The 20,000-nt window shown below is 43.6% G+C and overlaps 2 protein-coding genes across 6 annotated transcripts in view; both read right to left on the bottom strand.

Annotated features, from left to right (window-relative positions):
- The window catches only part of smoc1 (SPARC related modular calcium binding 1), a 586,617-nt gene that overhangs the window by 256,384 nt on the left and 310,233 nt on the right, over nucleotides 1-20,000 (bottom strand). The window lies entirely within an intron of this gene.
- Nucleotides 1-20,000, bottom strand: part of LOC124001199 (GDNF family receptor alpha-4-like) — a 95,416-nt gene that overhangs the window by 49,995 nt on the left and 25,421 nt on the right. For both annotated transcript variants that reach the window (XM_046307817.1, XM_046307818.1), the window contains one exon: nucleotides 4,350-4,631. In XM_046307817.1, coding sequence (XP_046163773.1) covers nucleotides 4,350-4,631 — 282 coding nt within the window. The remainder of the gene's footprint in view (nucleotides 1-4,349; nucleotides 4,632-20,000) is intronic.

Raw genomic sequence — 20,000 nt, 5'->3', positions numbered from 1 at the left:
AGGGTTAGGTGTTATATAGACTGGTACTATAGATTAGGACTAGGTGTTATTTAGACTGGTACTATAGATTAGGACTAGGTGTTATATAGACTGGTACTATAGATTAGGGCTAGGTGTTATATAGACTAGTACTATAGATTAGGGCTAGGTGTTAAACAGACTGGTAATATAGTTTAGGGCTAGGTGTTATTGTCTCACCATGCAGGACAGACTGGTGCTATAGATTAGGGCTAGGTGTTATTGTCTCACCATGCAGGACAGACTGGTGCTATAGATTAGGGCTAGGTGTTATTGTCTCACCATGCAGGACAGACTGGTGCTATAGATTAGGGCTAGGTGTTATTGTCTCACCATGCAGGACAGACTGGTGCTATAGATTAGGGCTAGGTGTTATTGTCTCACCATGCAGGACAGACTGGTGCTATAGATTAGGGCTAGGTGTTATTGTCTCACCATGCAGGACAGACTGGTACTATAGATTAGGGCTAGGTGTTATTGTCTCACCATGCAGGACAGACTGGTGCTATAGATTAGGGCTAGGTGTTATTGTCTCACCATGCAGGACAGACTGGTGCTATAGATTAGGGCTAGGTGTTATTGTCTCACCATGCAGGACAGACTGGTGCTATAGATTAGGGCTAGGTGTTATTGTCTCACCATGCAGGACAGACTGGTGCTATAGATTAGGGCTAGGTGTTATATAGACTGGTGCTATAGATTAGGGCTAGGTGTTATATAGACTGGTGCTATAGATTAGGGCTAGGTGTTATATAGACTGGTACTATAGATTAGGGCTAGGTGTTATTGTCTCACCATGCAGGACAGACTGGTACTATAGATTAGGGCTAGGTGTTATTGTCTCACCATGCAGGACAGACTGGTGCTATAGATTAGGGCTAGGTGTTATATAGACTGGTGCTATAGATTAGGGCTAGGTGTCATACAAACGCTCCACACCGCGTGGCCGCTGCCACCCTAATCTGGTGGTCCCAGCGCGCACGACCCACGTGGAGTTCCAGGTCTCCGGTAGCCTCTGGAACTGCCGATCTGCAGCCAACAAGGCAGAGTTCATCTCAGCCTATGCCTCCCTCCAGTCCCTCGACTTCTTGGCACTGACAGAAACATGGATCACCACAGATAACACTGCTACTCCTACTGCTCTCTCTTCGTCCGCCCACGTGTTCTCGCACACCCCGAGAGCTTCTGGTCAGCGGGGTGGTGGCATAGGGATCCTTATCTCTCCCATGTGGTCATTCTCTCTTTCTCCCCTTACCCATCTGTCTATCGCCTCCTTTGAATTTCATGCTGTCACAGTTACCAGCCCTTTCAAGCTTAACATCCTTATCATTTATCGCCCTCCAGGTCCCCTCGGAGAGTTCATCAATGAGCTTGATGCCTTGATAAGCTCCTTTCCTGAGGACGGCTCACCTCTCACAGTTCTGGGCGACTTTAACCTCCCCACGTCTACCTTTGACTCATTCCTCTCTGCCTCCTTCTTTCCACTCCTCTCCTCTTTTGACCTCACCCTCTCACCTTCCCCCTACTCACAAGGCAGGCAATACGCTCGACCTCATCTTTACTAGATGCTGTTCTTCCACTAACCTCATTGCAACTCCCCTCCAAGTCTCCGACCACTACCTTGTATCCTTTTCCCTCTCGCTCTCATCCAACACTTCCCACACTGCCCCTACTCGGATGGTATCGCGCCGTCCCAACCTTCGCTCTCTCTCCCCCGCTACTCTCTCCTCTTCCATCCTATCATCTCTTCCCTCTGCTCAAACCTTCTCCAACCTATCTCCTGATTCTGCCTCCTCAACCCTCCTCTCCTCCCTTTCTGCATCCTTTGACTCTCTATGTCCCCTATCTTCCAGGCCGGCTCGGTCCTCCCCTCCCGCTCCGTGGCTTGACGACTCAATGCGAGCTCACAGAACAGGGCTCCGGAAGGCCGAGCGGAAATGGAGGAAAACTCGCCTCCCCTGCGGACCTGGCATCCTTTCACTCCCTCCTCTCTACATTTTCCTCCTCTGTCTCTGCTGCTAAAGCCACTTTCTACCACTCTAAATTCCAAGCATCTGCCTCTAACCCTAGGAAGCTCTTTGCCACATTCTCCTCCCTCCTGAATCCTCCTCCCCCTCCCCCCTCCTCCCTCTCTGCAGATGACTTCGTCAACCATTTTGAAAAGAAGATCGACGACATCCGATCCTCGTTTGCTAAGTCAAACAACACCGCTGGTTCTGCTCACACTGCCCTACCCTGTGCTCTGACCTCTTTCTCCCCTCTCTCTCCAGATGAAATCTCGCGTCTTGTGACGGCCGGCCGCCCAACAACCTGCCCGCTCGACCCTATCCCCTCCTCTCTTCTCCAGACCATTTCCGGAGACCTTCTCCCTTACCTCACCTCGCTCATCAACTTATCCCTGACCGCTGGCTACGTCCCTTCCGTCTTCAAGAGAGCGAGAGTTGCACCCCTTCTGAAAAAACCTACACTCGATCCCTCCGATGTCAACAACTACAGACCAGTATCCCTTCTTTCTTTTCTCTCCAAAACTCTTGAACGTGCCGTCCTTGGTCAGCTCTCCCGCTATCTCTCTCAGAATGACCTTCTTGATCCAAATCAGTCAGGTTTCAAGACTAGTCATTCAACTGAGACTGCTCTTCTCTGTATCACGGAGGCGCTCCGCACCGCTAAAGCTAACTCTCTCTCCTCTGCTCTCATCCTTCTAGACCTATCGGCTGCCTTCGATACTGTGAACCATCAGATCCTCCTCTCCACCCTCTCCGAGTTGGGCATCTCCGGCGCGGCCCACGCTTGGATTGCGTCCTACCTGACAGGTCGCTCCTACCAGGTGGCGTGGCGAGAATCTGTCTCCTCACCACGCGCTCTCACCACTGGTGTCCCCCAGGGCTCTGTTCTAGGCCCTCTCCTATTCTCGCTATACACCAAGTCACTTGGCTCTGTCATAACCTCACATGGTCTCTCCTATCATTGCTATGCAGACGACACACAATTAATCTTCTCCTTTCCCCCTTCTGATGACCAGGTGGCGAATCGCATCTCTGCATGTCTGGCAGACATATCAGTGTGGATGACGGATCACCACCTCATGCTGAACTTCGGCAAGACGGAGCTGCTCTTCCTCCCGGGGAAGGACTGCCCGTTCCATGATCTCGCCATCACGGTTGACAACTCCATTGTGTCCTCCTCCCAGAGCGCTAAGAACCTTGGCGTGATCCTGGACAACAAACTGTCGTTCTCAACTAACATCAAGGCGGTGGCCCGTTCCTGTAGGTTCATGCTCTACAACATCCGCAGAGTACGACCCTGCCTCACACAGGAAGCGGCGCAGGTCCTAATCCAGGCACTTGTCATCTCCCGTCTGGATTACTGCAACTCGCTGTTGGCTGGGCTCCCTGCCTGTGCCATTAAACCCCTACAACTCATCCAGAACGCCGCAGCCCGACTAGTGTTCAACCTTCCCAAGTTCTCTCACGTCACCCCGCTCCTCCGCTCTCTCCACTGGCTTCCAGTTGAAGCTCGCATCCGCTACAAGACCATGGTGCTTGCCTACGGAGCTGTGAGGGAACGGCACCTCAGTACCTCCAGGCTCTGATCAGGCCCTACACCCAAATAAGGGCACTGCGTTCATCCACCTCTGGCCTGCTCGCCTCCCTACCACTGAGGAAGTACAGTTCCCGCTCAGCTCAGTCAAAACTGTTCGCTGCTCTGGCTCCCCAATGGTGGAACAAACTCCCTCATGACGCCAGGACAGCGGAGTCAATCACCACCTTCCGGAGACACCTGAAACCCCACCTCTTTAAGGAATACCTAGGATAGGATAAAGTAATCCTTCTCACCCCCTCCCCCCTTAAAATATTTAGATGCACTATTGTAAAGTGGTTGTTCCACTGGATGTCATAAGGTGAATGCACCAATTTGTAAGTCGCTCTGGATAAGAGCGTCTGCTAAATGACTTAAATGTAAATGTAAATGTTATATAGACTGGTGCTATAGATTAGGGCTAGGTGTTATATAGACTGGTACTATAGATTAGGGCTAGGTGTTATTGTCTCACCATGCAGGACAGACTGGTACTATATATTAGGGCTAGGTGTTATATAGACTGGTACTATAGATTAGGGCTAGGTGTTATATAGACTGGTGCTATAGATTAGGGCTAGGTGTTATATAGACTGGTACTATAGATTAGGGCTAGGTGTTATATAGACTGGTACTATAGATTAGGGCTAGGTGTTATATAGACTGGTACTATAGATTAGGGCTAGGTGTTATTGTCTCACCATGCAGGACAGACTGGTGCTATAGATTAGGGCTAGGTGTTATTGTCTCACCATGCAGGACAGACTGGTACAGGCTCCAATAGATACTGAGGCAGTTCTTCTCTCTCTTCATGCCTCGTTTACACTGGCAGCCGTGCAGCGGGGAGGACAGCAGGGCCGTGACTGCGTTCTCACACTGGTTCCTGGCCCCAGGGCCCAGCTTCACACTGCCGTCCCCCGCCACACACTGTCTCAGCGTCCGCAGACGAGGGCTGCACCCGTCATCACTGGAGCAGGTGTCCCCAGCCTGTAGACAGTCTCTGTCCCTCCCCGCAGACACAAATATGGGTAGCCCTGGGGAAAATAGAAACAGCAGTGGTTAGAGGTCAGGGGTTAGAGGTCAGGGGTTAGAGTTAGAGGTCAGGGTTTAGGGTTAGAAGATCAGGGATTATACATTTACATTTTACATTTAAGTCATTTAGCAGATAGAGGTCAGGGGTTAGGGTTAGAGATCCGGTTTAGAGGTCAGGGGTTAGAGTTAGAGGTCAGGGTTAGGGATCAGGGATTATGGTTAGAGGTCAGGGGTTATGGTTAAAGGTAAGGGTTAGAGGTCAGGGGTTAGGGTTAGAGGTCAGGGGTTAGAGCTCAGGGGTTAGGGTTAGAGGTAAGGGGTTAGAGGTTATGGTTAGAGTTCAGGGGTTAGGGTTAGAGGTCAGGGATTAGAGGTCAGGGGTTATGGTTAGAGTTCAGGGGTTAGAGGTCAGGGGTTAGAGGTCAGGGTTTAGGGTTAGGACTAGTGATGTCTATATGTCATCTTTTAGAATGCAGTATAACAGCAGGGGTCAGGAAGAGGTCAGTATAACAGCAGGGGTCAGGAACAGGTCAGTATAACAGCAGGGGTCAGGAAGAGGTCAGTATAACAGCAGGGGTCAGGAAGAGGTCAGTATAACAGCAGGGGTCAGGAACAGGTCAGTATAACAGCAGGGGTCAGGAAAAGGTCAGTATAACAGCAGGGGTCAGGAAGAGGTCAGTATAACAGCAGGGGTCAGGAACAGTTCAGTATAACAGCAGGGGTCAGGAAGAGGTCAGTATAACAGCAGGGGTCAGGAACAGGTCAGTATAACAGCAGGGGTCAGGAAGAGGTCAGTATAACAGCAGGGGTCAGGAACAGTTCAGTATAACAGCAGGGGTCAGGAAGAGGTCAGTATAACAGCAGGGGTCAGGAACAAGTCAGTATAACAGCAGGGGTCAGGAAGAGGTCAGTATAACAGCAGGGGTCAGGAACAAGTCAGTATAACAGCAGGGGTCAGGAACAGGTCAGTATAACAGCAGGGGTCAGGAAGAGGTCAGTTTAACAGCTGGGTTCAGGAAGAGGTCAGAATGACACAGAGTAGAGTAGAACAGCCCTGAAACAGAGACCCGACACAGACGCTGTGCCCCAGAAGAGGAAAGAACTGATCCCAGCCATGAAAGCTGCCAGAGCGCGTGGGGACATTGCTTACATCCGCTATGACAGGCTCATTGTCCACCCTCCCTCCCAGAAGACTGGAAGGGATGAGAGAGCCAAGCCTGTGGGTTCGTAGCTTTCATTTTTACCTTTATTTAACTAGGCAAGTCAGTTACGAACAAGCTTCAACCCCACAGCGCGCACACACACACACACACACACACACACACACACACACACACACACACACACACACACACACACACACACACACACACACACACACACACACACACACACACACACACACACACACACACACACACCAACTGATTAATGGGCTACTGAATGTATGTATTTGTTATCTTCTTTGTTTGTCTTTTCCATATTATGTCTATTTATTACAAACTTCCCAGGAAATGTCTGAAAATAGCCAATATTAATACATGTAGCCTTTGAAATAAGGTTCATGAAATCAATAACATGCTAACATCAGATAACATTCATATAATAGCCATTTCTGAGACTCACTTAGATAATTCATTTGATGATACAGTAGTACAAGGATATAACATCTATAGAAGAGACAGGAATGCTTATGGGGGAGGTGTTGCTGTATATATTCAGGGCCATATCCCTGTAATGTTTATAGGGGAGGTGTTGCTGTATATATTCAGGGCCATATCCCTGTAATGTTTATAGGGGAGGTGTTGCTGTATATATTCAGAGCCATATCCCTGTAATGTTTATAGGGGAGGTGTTGCTGTATATATTCAGAGCCATATCCCTGTAATGTTTATAGGGGAGGTGTTGCTGTATATATTCAGAGCCATATCCCTGTAATGTTTATAGGGGAGGTGTTGCTGTATATATTCAGGGCCATATCCCTGTAATGTTTATAGGGGAGGTGTTGTATATATTCAGAGCCATATCCCTGTAATGTTTATAGGGGAGGTGTTGTATATATTCAGAGCCATATCCCTGTAATGTTTATAGGGGAGGTGTTGTATATATTCAGAGCCATATCCCTGTAATGTTTATAGGGGAGGTGTTGTAAATATTCAGAGCCATATCCCTGTAATGTTTATAGGGGAGGTGTTGCTGTATATATTCAGAGCCATTTACCTGTAATGTTTATAGGGGAGGTGTTGCTGTATATATTCAGAGCCATATCCCTGTAATGTTTATAGGGGAGGTGTTGTTGTATATATTCAGAGCCATATCCCTGTAATGTTTATAGATAGGGAGGTGTTGCTGTATATATTCAGAGCCATATCCCTGTAATGTTTATAGGGGAGGTGTTGTATATATTCAGAGCCATATCCCTGTAATGTTTATAGGGGAGGTGTTGCTGTATATATTCAGAGCCATATCCCTGTAATGTTTATAGGGGAGGTGTTGCTGTATATATTCAGAGCCATATCCCTGTAATGTTTATAGGGGAGGTGTTGTATATATTCAGAGCCATATCCCTGTAATGTTTATAGGGGAGGTAACAGTCAGTATTCATTTTCAGCTTCTCCCTGGCCGAGTCTGTAATACCTACATGTTTCAAACAGACCACCATAGTCCCTGTGCCCACCTCATCTATAACATGACTAGACCCAGCCTCATCCATAACATGACTAAACACAGCCTCATCCATAACATGACTAGACCCAGCCTCATCCATAACATGACTAGACCCAGCCTCATCTACACCACCATCTATTTCCACTTTGAGATCTCCACCTGTTGTTTAATCATATTTCATTTGGATTTGAGTCAGCATTCCACCGGTTGGTTAAGGGCTTGTATTCAGCATTTCACGGTAAGGTTAAGGGCTTGTAGTCAGCATTTCACGGTAAGGTTAAGGGCTTGTAGTCAGCATTTCACGGTAAGGTTAAGGGCTTGTAGTCAGCATTTCACGGTAAGGTTAAGGGCTTGTAGTCAGCATTTCACGGTAAGGTTAAGGGCTTGTAGGTTAAGGGCTTGTAGTCAGCATTTCACGGTAAGGTTAAGGGCTTGTAGTCAGCATTTCACGGTAAGGTTAAGGGCTTGTAGTCAGCATTTCACGGTAAGGTTAAGGGCTTGTAGTCAGCATTTCACGGTAAGGTTAAGGGCTTGTAGTCAGCATTTCACGGTCTACACCTGTTTTATTTGGCGCATGTGACAAATTAGTTTTTAGTTTTTTTAGTTTTTAAACTCCTGCTACTGGTAAAGGGTGGTTACTTTGAAGTATCTCAAATATAAATATATTTTCAAATCAAACTTTATTTGTCACATGCGCCGAATACAATGCTTACTACAAGCCCTTAAAACCTGTTGGGGATAGGGCTGTCTACTGCCCCCGCTGGAGTAATTGCGTGCCCATAGTAAACATAATTTTTTTTTGTCAAAAGTTGCTAATATATGCAAATAAAACATATTATTGAATAGAAAACAATCTAAAGCTTCTAAAACCGTTTAAATTATGTCTGTATGTAAAGCAGAACCCTCAGGGCAGTCATTCTCCCAAACTCTCTCTTGTCATCTGAAAAGTTGGCCCAACTTTGACGTCATCGCCCCCACCCCCCCAAGCACTTACAGGTCCGGGAACAGTCTCTCTGTCTTCAGCGCGATCTCAGCTTTCAATGGGGCTTCTCATTGTGAGAATTGCTCGCTCACGAGAGTTTTGGCGGGCCGAAACCTTTCGGTCATGCGAAAAAACAGGTCACTTTTATGCGCGCTCTGCTCCGGTCCTGTCTTTTTTCCAAGATCGATTATACAATGCATGCGTTTCTGTTCGTCCTCACGATTGCTGAACACTTTGATAACATGTTAAAGCTTGATTATGAACTTAGTTAGACAAGTTTAGTCGACATATAATATGTAAGTTCGACATTTTGGTGCGCATCCACTTGACTTTTGGCTACATTTCAACCGAAATGTGTCGTGTTTGAGAACCAAAAGACACAGACTGCAAAACTAAATGCTGTTTTTGGTAAGTATAATTCCTTCCAGGTCTTCTGATGGAAGAACAGCAAAGGTAAGGGAATATTTATGTGGTAAATTTGGGTTTATGTGGACTCCAAGATAGAGGAGCCATAATGCTACTTTTTGAGCGCCGACTCATAGTATAGCCTAGTGAACGAAACCTGTAACGTTAAAAATAAATGTAACACAGCGATTGCATTCAGAAGAAGTGTATCTAACTATATATATGTAGAACATGCATATTTAGTCAAAGTTTATGATGTGTATTCCTTGTTAGCTGACGTTATCTGCCGGAGCTATCGTCATTTCTCAGGACATTTGAGTAGCATTTTTTGAACGATGCATCATTGTAAACAGAGATTTATGGATATATATAGCATATTATTGAAAAAAAACATAAATGTACTGTGTAACATGTTATATTACTGTCATCTGATGAAGATTTCAAAAGGTTAGTGCATTATTTTTCTTTTAATCCTGCGTTTGTTGATTGCATATTTTTTTCAACTTGGCTATGCAAATTAGCTGTGTCTTTGGTGGTGGTTTGACATAAATATGTGCTATGTTTTCGCCGTAAAACATTTTAGAAATCTGACTGTCTGGGTAGATAAACAAGGTGTTTATCTTTCATTTGAGCCATTGGACTTGTTAATGTGTGGAGGTTAAATATTTTTAGGAATATTTTTGCGTTCCATGCGCCACCTTCCAGCTGAACGTGTGGGGGGGGGGGTGTTCCAAAATTGGAACCCTAGTCCCCTTCTGGTTAACCAACAGTGCAGTTCGAGAAGAATTAAGAAAATATTTACCAAATACTCCAATTGGAGTGGTTCTGGTGTATCCGGGAGGATGCTGTTGATATGCGCCATGACCAGCCTTTCAAAACACTTCATGGCTACGGACGGGAGTGCTATGGGGCGGTAATTATTTAGGCAGGTTACCTTCACTTCATTGGGCACATGGACTATGGTGGTCTGCTTGAAACATGTGGGTATTAGAGACTCGGCCAGGGAGAAGCTGAAAATGTCAGTGAAGAAACTTGCCTCTTCCTCTGTGCATGCTTTGAGTACACATCCTGGTAATCCATCTGGCCCTGCAGCTTTGTGGATGTTGACCTGTTTAAAGGTTTAAAGCTCACATTGGCTACCGAGAGCACGGTCATCCAGAACAGCTGGCGCTCTCGTTTATGCTTCTGTGTTGCTTGCCTCGAAGCGAGCATAAAATGCATTTAGGTCTTCTGGTAGGCTCTCGTCACTGGACAGCTCGCGTCTAGATCTAGATCCATTTGTAGTCTGTAATAGTTTCCAAGCCACATCTGATGAGCATCAGAGCATTACAGTTAAATCTTTTCATCTCTTATACTATTTTATACTATTTTGTTGTGATCAACCAATGGGAATGGATACAGCTTGAGAACAAAGTTCTACAGTATTAGTTAACAGGAGATAAATACATGTAGATGATCTTGTTTCTGTAGTGTTTGTAAACACCCTGGTAGGTTGATTAATAACCTGAACCAGATTACAGACACTGGTTACAGTGAGAAGCTTCCTGTTGAGCAGACATCTTGATGAAAACCAGTCAATATTCAGGTCCCCCAAGAAAGTAGACCTCTCTGTTTACATCACATAGACTATCAAGCATTTCACACATATTATTTAGATACTGACTGTTATGGTACAGCTACATGGATAACAGACAGGCATCTATCATGGTACAGCTACATAGATAACAGACAGCCATCTATCATGGTACAGCTACATAGATAACAGACAGCCATCTATCATGGTACAGCTACATAGATAACAGACAGCCATCTATCATGGTACAGCTACATGGATAACAGACAGACATATATCATGGTACAGCTACATGGATAACAGACAGACATCTATCATGGTACAGCTACATGGATAACAGACATCTATCATGGTACAGCTACATGGATAACAGACAGACATCTATCATGGTACAGCTACATGGATAACAGACAGCCATCTATCATGGTACAGCTACAAGGATAACAGACAGACATCTATCATGGTACAGCTACATGGATAACAGACAGACATCTATCATGGTACAGCTACAAGGATAACAGACATCTATCATGGTACAGCTACATGGATAACAGACATCTATCATGGTACAGCTACATAGATAACAGACAGACATCTATCATGGTACAGCTACATAGATAACAGACAGCCATCTATCATGGTACAGCTACATAGATAACAGACATCTATCATGGTACAGCTACATAGATAACAGACAGACATCTATCATGGTACAGCAACATAGATAACAGACAGCCATCTATCATGGTACAGCTACATAGATAATAGACAGCCATCTATCATGGTACAGCTACATAGATAACAGACAGCCATCTATCATGGTACAGCTACATAGATAACAGACAGCCATCTATCATGGTACAGCTACATAGATAACAGACAGCCATCTATCATGGTACAGCTACATAGATAACAGACAGACATCTATCATGGTACAGCTACATAGATAACAGACATCTATCATGGTTCAGACATACACTATCGCTCAAAAGTTTGTGGTCACCTAGAAATGTCCTAGTTTTGAAATTCAAGTTTTTTTTAAATCCATTAAAATAACATCAAATTGATCAGAAATACAGTGTAGACATTGTTAATGTTGTAAATGACTATTGTAGCTGGAAACGGCAGATTTTGTATGGAATATCTACAAAGGCGTACAGAGGCCCATTACCAACAACCATCACTCCTGTGTTCCAATGGCACGTTGTGTTAGCTAATCCAAGTACAGAGGTCCATTATCAGCAACCATCACTCCTGTGTTCCAATGGCACGTTGTATTAGCTAATCCAAGTTTATTATTGTAAAAGGCTAATTGATCATTTGAAAACCCTTTGCAATTATATTAGCACAGCTAAAAACTGTTGTGTTGATTAAAGAAGCGATAAAACTGGCCGTCTTTAGACTAGTTGGTATCTCATCAGCACTAGCTCAAAATAGAAACAAAAAGAGGAGTCTTGTCTTGTTCTGAGAAATGAATGCTCTAACTAGAATAGAAAGAGGAATGGGAGGCCCCGGTATACAAATGAGCAAGAGGATAAGTATATTAGAGTGTCTAGTTTGAGAAACAAACGCCTCACAAATCCTCAACTGGCAGCTTCGTTAAATATTACCTGCAAAACACCAGTCTCAACGTCAACAGTGAAGAGGTAACTCTGGGATGCCTTTCTGTCCAGTGTCTGTGTTCTTTCTTTTTATTGGCCAGTCTGAGATTAGGCTTTTTTCGTTGCAACTCTGCCTTTTCGTTTCGTCAACATGAAGGAGAGGAGGAGGAGCATCGGTGCTCCTCTACAACGAGGGAGTCAACATGAAGGAGAGGAGGAGCATCGGTGCTCCTCTACAACGAGGGAGTCAACATGAAGGAGAGGAGGAGGAGCATCGGTGCTCCTCTACAACGAGGGAGTCAACATGAAGGAGAGGAGGATGGCATCATGTTTTTCTACTTGAACTAACACACGCACGCACACGCACACACGCACACACGCGCACACACACACACACACACACACACACACACACACACACACACACACACACACACACACACACACACACACACACACACACACACACACACACACACACACACACACACACACACACACGCACACACACACACGCACATACACGCACGCACATACACGCACGCACATACACGCACACACACACGCACGCGCACGCACGCACGCACATACACGCACGCACACACACGCACGCACGCACGCACATACACACACACGCACGCGCACGCACGCACGCACACACGCACACACACACCCCCAACCAGGTAACTATCTGTTACTAACTGTAGGTCATGTAACTATAGTTACTAGCAATAGGTCATGTAACTATAGTTACTAGCTGTAGGTCATGTAACTATAGTTACTAGCTGTAGGTCATGTAACTATCTGTTACTAACTGTAGGTCATGTAACTATAGTTACTAGCTGTAGGTCATGTAACTATAGTTACTAGCTGTAGGTCATGTAACTATAGTTACTAGTTGTAGGTCATGTAACTATAGTTACTAGCTATAGGTCATGTAACTATAGTTACTAGCTGTAGGTCATGTAACTATAGTTACTAGCTGTAGGTCATGTAACTATAGTTACTAGCTGTAGGTCATGTAACTATAGTTACTAGCTGTAGGTCATGTAACTATAGTTACTAGCTGTAGGTCATGTAACTATAGTTACTAGCTGTAGGTCATGTAACTATAGTTAATAGCTGTAGGTCATGTAACTATAGTTACTAGCTGTAGGTAATGTAACTATAGTTACTAGCTGTAGGTCATGTAACTATAGTTACTAGCTGTAGGTCATGTAACTAACTATATATTAATAGCTGTAGGTCATGTAACTATAGTTACTAGCTGTAGGTCATGTAACTATAGTTACTAGCTGTAGGTCATGTAACTATAGTTACTAGCTGTAGGTCATGTAACTATAGTTACTAGCTGTAGGTCATGTAACTATAGTTACTAGCTGTAGGTCATGTAACTAGTTACTAGCTGTAGGTCATGTAACTATAGTTACTAGCTGTAGGTCATGTAACTATAGTTACTAGCTGTAGGTCATGTAACTATAGTCACTAGCTGTAGGTCATGTAACTATAGTTACTAGCTGTAGGTCATGTAACTATAGTTACTAGCTGTAGGTCATGTAACTATAGTTACTAGCTGTAGGTCATGTAACTATAGTTACTAGCTGTAGGTCATGTAACTATAGTTAATAGCTGTAGGTCATGTAACTATAGTTAATAGCTGTAGGTCATGTAGCTATAGTTACTAGCTGTAGGTCATGTAACTATAGTTAATAGCTGTAGGTCATGTAACTATAGTTACTAGCTGTAGGTCATGTAACTATAGTTACTAGCTGTAGGTCATGTAACTATAGTTACTAGCTGTAGGTCATGTAACTATAGTTACTAGCTGTAGGTCATGTAACTATAGTTACTAGCTGTAGGTCATGTTGTAGGTCATGTAACTATAGTTACTAGCTGTAGGTCATGTAACTATAGTTACTAGCTGTAGGTCATGTAACTATAGTTACTAGCTGTCATGTAACTATAGTTACTAGCTGTAGGTCATGTAACTATAGTTACTAGCTGTAGGTCATGTAACTATAGTTACTAGTCATGTAACTATAGTTACTAGTTGTAGGTCATGTAACTATAGTTACTAGCTGTAGGTCATGTAACTATAGTTACTAGCTGTAGGTCATGTAACTACTAGTTGTAGGTCATAGTTGTAGGTCATGTAACTATAGTTACTAGCTGTAGGTCATGTAACTATAGTTACTAGCTGTAGGTCATGTAACTATAGTTACTAGCTGTAGGTCATGTAACTATAGTTACTAGCTGTAGGTCATGTAACTATAGTTACTAGCTGTAGGTCATGTAACTATCTGTTACTCTACATGGTTGAATTTGCCCCTGTCTTCTTATTGTCTCTGCCTTTAGGCCTCTATATCACAGTCACAAGGCATATGAACTAACAGGTTATAGAGCAAACAATGCAAATATTACAACACATAGAGCTTCCCCAGTGATTTTACCCATGCACCGCTAATGCACCACTAATGCACCACTAATGCACCGCTAATGCACCGCTAATGCTAACAACTGACAACAAGAACCAAACAGGTTTATAAAATGGGTTCTGAAAGGCATCCATTGGGGTGCCTACTGCCTGGGTGCTGGCCAAGCAAAAATGGAACTGATGACAGCTTTGCACACTCTTGATATTCTCTCAACCATCTTCACCTGGAATGCTTTTCTAACAGTCTTGAAAAAGTTCCCACATATGCTGAGCACTTGTTTGCTGCTTTTCCTTCACTCTGCAGTCCAACTGGTGATTGTGGAGGCCGGGTCATGTGATGCAGCACTCCGTCACTCTCCTTCTTGGTCAAATAGCCCTTACACAGCCTGGAGGTGTGTTGGGTCATTGTCCTATTGAAAAACAAATATGTGGAAACTCCTTCAAAACTGTTGGAAAGGCATTCCAGGTGAAGCTGGTTGAGAGAATGCCAAGAGTGTGCAAAACTGTCATCTAGGCAAAGGGTGGCTACTTTGGAGAATCTCAAATATAAAATATGTTTGAATTTGTTTAACACTTTTTTTGGTGAGTATATTATTCTATATGTGTTATTGCATAATTTTGATGTCGTCAGTATTAGTCTACAATGTAGAAAATAGTACAAATATAGAAAAACTATTGAATGATTAAGTGTGTTCAAACTTTTGACTGGTACTGTATGTATATAATTAGTTGATTAAAATATTTAATTTGGCCTTTAGTACTACAGCCCATAGAAACACATGTTATTATGTCACTTAGATTGACGCAGCATTATTAAACTATTAAGGATTATTAATGCTAACCTAATTGACAGAGTAAAAATAAGGAAGCCTGTACAGAACAAAACATGTTCCAAAACATGCCTCCTGTTTGCAATATGGCACTAAAGTAAAACTGCAAAAAATGTGGAGAAGAAATTCACTTTCTGTCCTGAATACCAAGTGTTATGTTTATGGAAAATCCAATACAACCACATTGCAGAATTCCAGACATTATAGGTTTAAGCATAGTGGTGGCTGCATCATGTTCTGGGTATGCTTGTAATCGATAATGACTAGGGAGTTTTTTTACTATACAAATAAAAATGGAATAGAGTTAAGCACAGGCAAAATCCTAGAGGAAAACCTGGTTCAGTCTGCTTTCCAACAGACACTGGGAGACACATTCACCTTTCAGCAGGACAATAACCTAAAACACAAGGCCAAATATACATTTACATTACATTTAAGTCATTTAGCAGACGCTCTTATACAGAGCGACTTACAAATTGGTATACTGGAGTTGCTGACCAACATGACGTAGAATGTTTCTGAGTGGCCGAGTTACAGTTTTCCACTTCTGTAATCGCTGCCAAAGGTGATTCTAACGTGTATTTACTCAGGGGTGTGAATACATACAGTGGGCTCCAAAATGACTGGCACCCCTGACTGGCAACACACAAACAATACTTAAAACAAATAAAAACAACATAATTATAGAGAGAAACTCAAAACGTGAGAAAATACTGTACTTTATTAATGTTTCAATGGAAGCCTGTACAGGTTAGGTTAGTATTAATAATCCTTGTGACTACAATTATTGATCCGTGGATGTTATTGATCCATCAATGGAACCCACCAAAATCATACAATTATTTAATACAAAATACATTTCACCAAAATCAAGGTTTCATATTTATTGGCATTCCTCATTTAGTACTTAGTGCCACCACCTCTGGCAAGGATAACAGCATGGAGTCTTTTCCTGTAATGTTTGACAAGGTTAAGGAACACATTTGGAGGGATTTTGAACCATTCCTCTATGAAGTTCCTTCACATTCTTGGGTTTGTGCTCATCACCTGGCCTCTTCCACTCAGCCCACAGGTTTTCCATTGGATTGAGGTCAGGTGACTGAGATGGCCAATGCAGAACATTGATTTTGTTGTGACAGAACCATTTCTGTGTGGATCTTAAGGTATGTTTTGGGTCATTGTCTTGTTGGAAAGTCGGCCAAGACACAGCCTTCTGGCAGCGGCAACCAGATTGTCAGCCAAGATTTCCTGATGCTTGGTGTAATTCATTATGCCATCACTTAACCAGTGCCCCTGGACCTCTGGAATTAAAACAGCCCCAAAACATCACTGATCCAACAACATATTTCCCCGTGGGTATGAGGTGCCTCTCCTGTTTCGACACCAAACATGCCGATGCTGTGTCTGACCAAAACGTTCCATTTTGGTCTCATCTGACCAGAGCACCTTCTTCTAATTCATAATTTAACTGACGTGTGGCAAACTCCCAGCGCTTGTGTCTGTGTCTCGGGGTCATTAAGGTCTTTCTTCTGGAAACCCTTCCAAAGAGCCTGTGGTTGTGGAGGTGGCGTCTGGCCTGCAATTCTTTCACAGTGGTTCTTAGGGATTTTGTTGCTTCTCTCACCATCCTCCTCCCTATCCTGGGGGGCAAAATGCATTTGTGTCCTCTATCCATGAGGTTTTCAACTTTTCCATGTCTTTTGAATGTTCTAATAATTTCCCTGACAGTGCTCAGTGGTATATTCAATAGTTTGTGGATCTTCTTGTAGCCACTACCAGATTTATGAAGGTCTATGACCATCTGTCTCTTTTGAACTGCCAGTTCTGTTGTTTTCTTCATGGTGTTGGATGAAAAAGGGACATTGCATGTGTGTTACCTCATTTTATACCCTAGTGAAACAGGAAGTAATGTAATGGCTCAATATAGTTCCTTAACACTTAGATAAACTTAAATAAGTGGAATTTAATTCCTGATTTAATTTTGGTACATATTATTTACAATAATATTTAAGGGTGCCATTAATTGTGAAACCTTGATTTGGAGGACAGATTTTTAATTAAATCAGTAAATTATTTTAGTGTTTTCCATTGAAACAGTAATAAAGTACAGTATTTCTCACATGTTGGTATTTTGAGTTTATCTCTATAATTATATTGTTATATTGAATTGTTCAATACATTTGCAAACATTTATAAAAACATGTTTTTAGAAATGGGTGAGAAAAAAATATATATTTTGAAGAATATATATTTTGAAGAACAAGGCTGTAACACAATATGTTGAATAAGTCAAGGGGTAAGAATACTTTCTGATTAAACTTTATCCCCCTGACTGCGTGTGAATGACCAGTCCACTCTCTCTCAGTAGGTGAATGACCTTCAGTCCTCTTCCTCTCAGTAGGGGAATGACCTTCAGTCCTCTCTCTCAGTAGATGAGTGACCTTCAGTCCTCTTCCTCTCAGTAGGGGAATGACCTTCAGTCCTCTCTCTCAGTAGGGGAGTGACCTTCAGTCCTCTTCCTCTCAGTAGGGGAATGACCTTCAGTCCTCTCTCTCAGTAGGTGAATGACTGTAAAGTCCATGGAGAATAAGAACACCTCCTCCCAGCTGCCTACTGCACTGAAGATAGGAAACACTGTCACCACTGATAAATCCACCATAATTGAGAATTTCAATAAGCATTTTTCTACGGCTGGCCATGCTTTCCAGCTGGCTACTCCTACCCCGGTCAACAGCACTGCACCCCCAACAGCAACTCGCCCAAGCCTTCCCCATGTCTCCTTCTCCCAAATCCATTCAGCTGATGTTCTGAAAGAGCTGAAAAATCTGGACCCCTACAAATCAGCCGGGCTAGACAATCTGGACCCTTTCTTTCTAAAATTATCTGCCGAAATTGTTGCTACCCCTATTACTAGCCTGTTCAACCTCTCTTTTGTGTCGTCTGAGATTCCCAAAGATTGGAAAGCAGCTGCGGTCATCCCCCTCTTCAAAGGGGGGGACACTCTTGACCCAAACTGCTACAGACCTATATCTATCCTACCATGCCTTTCTAAGGTCTTCGAAAGCCAAGTCAACAAACAGATTACCGACCATTTCGAATCTCACCATACCTTCTCTGCTATGCAATCTGGTTTCAGAGCTGGTCATGGGTGCACCTCAGCCACGCTCAAGGTCCTAAACGATATCTTAACCGCCATCGATAAGAAACATTACTGTGCAGCCGTATTCATTGATCTGGCCAAGGCTTTCGACTCTGTCAACCACCACATCCTCATCGGCAGACTCGACAGCCTTGGTTTCTCAAATGATTGCGGAGGGTCTGCTGTCCGGACCTCTGGCAGTCTCTATGGGGGTGCCACAGGGTTCAATTCTTGGACGGACTCTCTTCTCTGTATACATCAATGAGGTCGCTCTTGCTGCTGGTGAGTCCCTGATCCACCTCTACGCAGACGACACCATTCTGTATACTTCCGGCCCTTCTTTGGACACTGTGTTAACAACCCTCCAGGCAAGCTTCAATGCCATACAACTCTCCTTCCGTGGCCTCCAATTGCTCTTAAATACACGTAAAACTAAATGCATGCTCTTCAACGGATCGCTACCTGCACCTACCCGCCTGTCCAACATCACTACTCTGGACGGCTCTGACTTACGTGGACAACTACAAATACTTAGGTGTCTGGTTAGACTGTAAACTCTCCTTCCAGACCCATATCAAACATCTCCAATCCAAAGTTAAATCTAGACTTGGCTTCCTATTTCGCAAAACAAAGCATCCTTCACTCATGCTGCCAAACATACCCTTGTAAAACTGACCATCCTACCAATCCTCGACTTTGGCGATGTCATTTACAAAATAGCCTCCAATACCCTATTCAACAAATTGGATGCAGTCTATCACAGTGCAATCCGTTTTGTCACCAAAGCCCCATATACTACCCACCATTGCGACCTGTACGCTCTCGTTGGCTGGCCCTCGCTTCATACTCGTCGCCAAACCCACTGGCTCCATGTCATCTACAAGACCCTGCTAGGTAAAGTCCCCCCTTATCTCAGCTCGCTGGTCACCATAGCATCTCCCACCTGTAGCACACGCTCCAGCAGGTATATCTCTCTAGTCATCCCCAAAACCAATTATTTCTTTGGCTGCCTCTCCTTCCAGTTCTCTGCTGCCAATGAGTGGAACGAACTACAAAAATCTCTGAAACTGGAAACACTTATCTCCCTCACTAGCTTTAAGCACCAACTGTCAGAGCATCTCACAGATTACTGCACCTGTACATAGCCCACCTATAATTTAGCCCAAACAACTGCCTCTTTCCCAACTGTATTTAATTTCTTTATTTATTTTGCTCCTTTGCACCCTATTATTTTTATTTCTACTTTGCACATTCTTCCATTGCAAAACTACCATTCCAGTGTTTTACTTGCTATATTGTATTTACTTTGCCACCATGGCCTTTTTTTGCCTTTACCTCCCTTCTCACCTAATTTGCTCACATTGTATATAGACTTGTTTATACTGTATTATTGACTGTATGTTTGTTTTACTCCAAGTGTAACTCTGTGTTGTTGTATCTGTCGAACTGCTTTGCTTTATCTTGGCCAGGTCGCAATTGTAAATGAGAACTTGTTCTCAACTTGCCTACCTGGTTAAATAAAGGTGAAATGAAAATACATTTTAAAAAATGACCTTCAGTCCTCTCTCAGTAGGTGAATGAACTTCAGTCCTCTCTCTCAGTAGGTGAATGACCTTCAGTCCTCTCTCTCAGTAGTTGAATCACCTTCAGTCCTCTCTCTGTAGGTGAATGACCTTCAGTCCTCTCTCTGAAGTTGAATCACCTCAGTCCTCTCTCTCAGTAGGTGAATGACCTTCAGTC

This window comes from Oncorhynchus gorbuscha, linkage group LG17 (genome assembly GCF_021184085.1).
Source record: "Oncorhynchus gorbuscha isolate QuinsamMale2020 ecotype Even-year linkage group LG17, OgorEven_v1.0, whole genome shotgun sequence".
In the NCBI taxonomy this organism is placed as follows: domain Eukaryota; kingdom Metazoa; phylum Chordata; class Actinopteri; order Salmoniformes; family Salmonidae; genus Oncorhynchus; species Oncorhynchus gorbuscha.
The sequence above is the reverse complement of the archived record's forward strand: the minus strand, read 5'-3'. Positions and strand labels throughout refer to the sequence as shown.